The 1,846-nt window shown below is 16.3% G+C and overlaps 2 protein-coding genes across 2 annotated transcripts in view; one reads left to right on the forward strand and one right to left on the reverse strand.

Annotated features, from left to right (window-relative positions):
• Positions 1–124: 124 nt before the first annotated feature.
• PRSY57_1213700 (conserved protein, unknown function) lies at positions 125–656 on the reverse strand (the record flags this gene model as incomplete). The annotated part of the gene is made up of 2 exons (XM_012908564.1): positions 125–175; positions 345–656. 2 exons carry the CDS (start codon positions 654–656, stop codon positions 125–127), a joined length of 363 nt encoding a protein of 120 aa, XP_012764018.1.
• A 1,036-nt stretch (positions 657–1,692) lies between these two features.
• The window catches only part of PRSY57_1213800 (hypothetical protein), a gene marked incomplete at both ends in the record, with an annotated part of 1,198 nt that continues 1,044 nt past the window's right edge, over positions 1,693–1,846 (forward strand). The window contains one exon of the mRNA XM_020115040.1: positions 1,693–1,846. Within this exon, the coding sequence (XP_019970193.1) occupies positions 1,693–1,846 (154 nt within the window).

Below are 1,846 nucleotides of genomic sequence, written 5' to 3' on the forward strand. Positions count from 1 at the left end.
AAATAATAATAATAATAATAATGATATATATATATATATATATATATATATGAATTTGCAGAGAACAAGTGAAAGCAGATTATTATATCTGATGGAACATATACTGATTAAAAACCTTCAATTTTTAAAATATATATATTATATCATACGATAGGGTCCAGAACAAAATAAAAGACTGAACAAAGAAAAACAAAAAATAATACATATATTCTTATATATATATATATATATATATATATAATATTTTCATATATACAAATATATCTTATTCCTTATTCTTTTATTTTTTATTTTATTTTTTATTTTATTTTTTATTTTATTTTATTTTATTTTTTTTCTATTACTATTAATCCACTAAAGAAATCTCCGAAAAAAAGGTCAGACTTTTTCAAAAAATAAGAACCAAACTTTTTTCTTATATGAAAAAAAGTTATACATGTCCCTATCAATGTAAATAAAATAAAAAGTAAAAAACCCAATATCCCTTGAACTCCTAAAATACCCACAGTTATTCCACTTATTATACCATAAAATTGTTTACTCAATATTAAAGAATGTTTATTATGTTTAAGGTTATTTTCATCATATTTTTTGTTACCCAATAATTTGGAGTCTAATATGTTTTTTGAGTTCCCTTGTTTTTCATCTCCTTCCATTATGAATTTCAACAAATTAATATTAAATAAATAAATAAATATATATATATATATATATATATATTATTATTATTATTATATTTATTATATATAAAGAAATAATAATAATATTATTATTATATAAAAATATTATATAAACACTGTATTTTATATATGTATTGATTTTTTATTTATTTATTTAAGCATGTAAAAATTATCTATTTTTAATACATTTTGTAAAATAAAAATATATATATATATATATATATTATATACATATAGTAATATATTCACAAAATAATTAATTTTATTTATATAAATAAAAATAAATATTTATAATATTTTTATTTAATTTTTGCTTATGTGATGTTCTCCCTATATGAAATTATATTTATTCATAAAACATAATATATTATATATATATATATAATATATATGTATATATATTATATATATACATATGTATAATATATGATTATTCTAAAATTTGGATAAATATGTATCTATAATTAATGAATTATTATTTTTTTTCTTTTTAATTTTAAAATTTATTAAAAATATGATTCAAAATAATTAAATAAATTATCTTCTTTGTATTATAATATTTTAAAGTTACAAATTAGAACGTCAATATACCATCTCTAATATATTGAGAATACATATATATATATATATATAATATATTGGAAGAAATGATTAGAACATTTCTATATATGTGTAAATACACCCATGTACATTTTAAAATTAATTCATTCTTTTATTATATTACCTACCTAAATATTAATATATATATGTAACAATGCAATATTGTTCGCGTGTCGTAATATTTAATTCTTATATTTTAACAAATCTATCTTATTTCCTTGGGAAGCAAATTACCCTTTTATAATTATCCTCTTTTTTTTTTTTTTTTAATAAACAAAAGTAAATAAAAACATATATATATATATATATATATATATATATTTATTTATTTGTATATTATTTTCTTTATATACTGTTTCCTTTTTTTTGTTTTCTTTCTTCCTAATTGTTCCTATTTTTATTTAATAAAAAAATGTTTCGCATATCTCCCATGTTATTATTCTTCCTTTTTTATTTCTCCTCGTATAATATTTATTTTGTTTTAACCTGGAACGAAAATGGACAGCCCTCTTGTTCTAATGTTTCTTGTTCAAATGAAAAGTTAACCTATATTTATGATAACTCCA

Source organism: Plasmodium reichenowi, chromosome 12, assembly GCF_001601855.1.
Source record: "Plasmodium reichenowi strain SY57 chromosome 12, whole genome shotgun sequence".
NCBI classification, from domain to species: domain Eukaryota; phylum Apicomplexa; class Aconoidasida; order Haemosporida; family Plasmodiidae; genus Plasmodium; species Plasmodium reichenowi.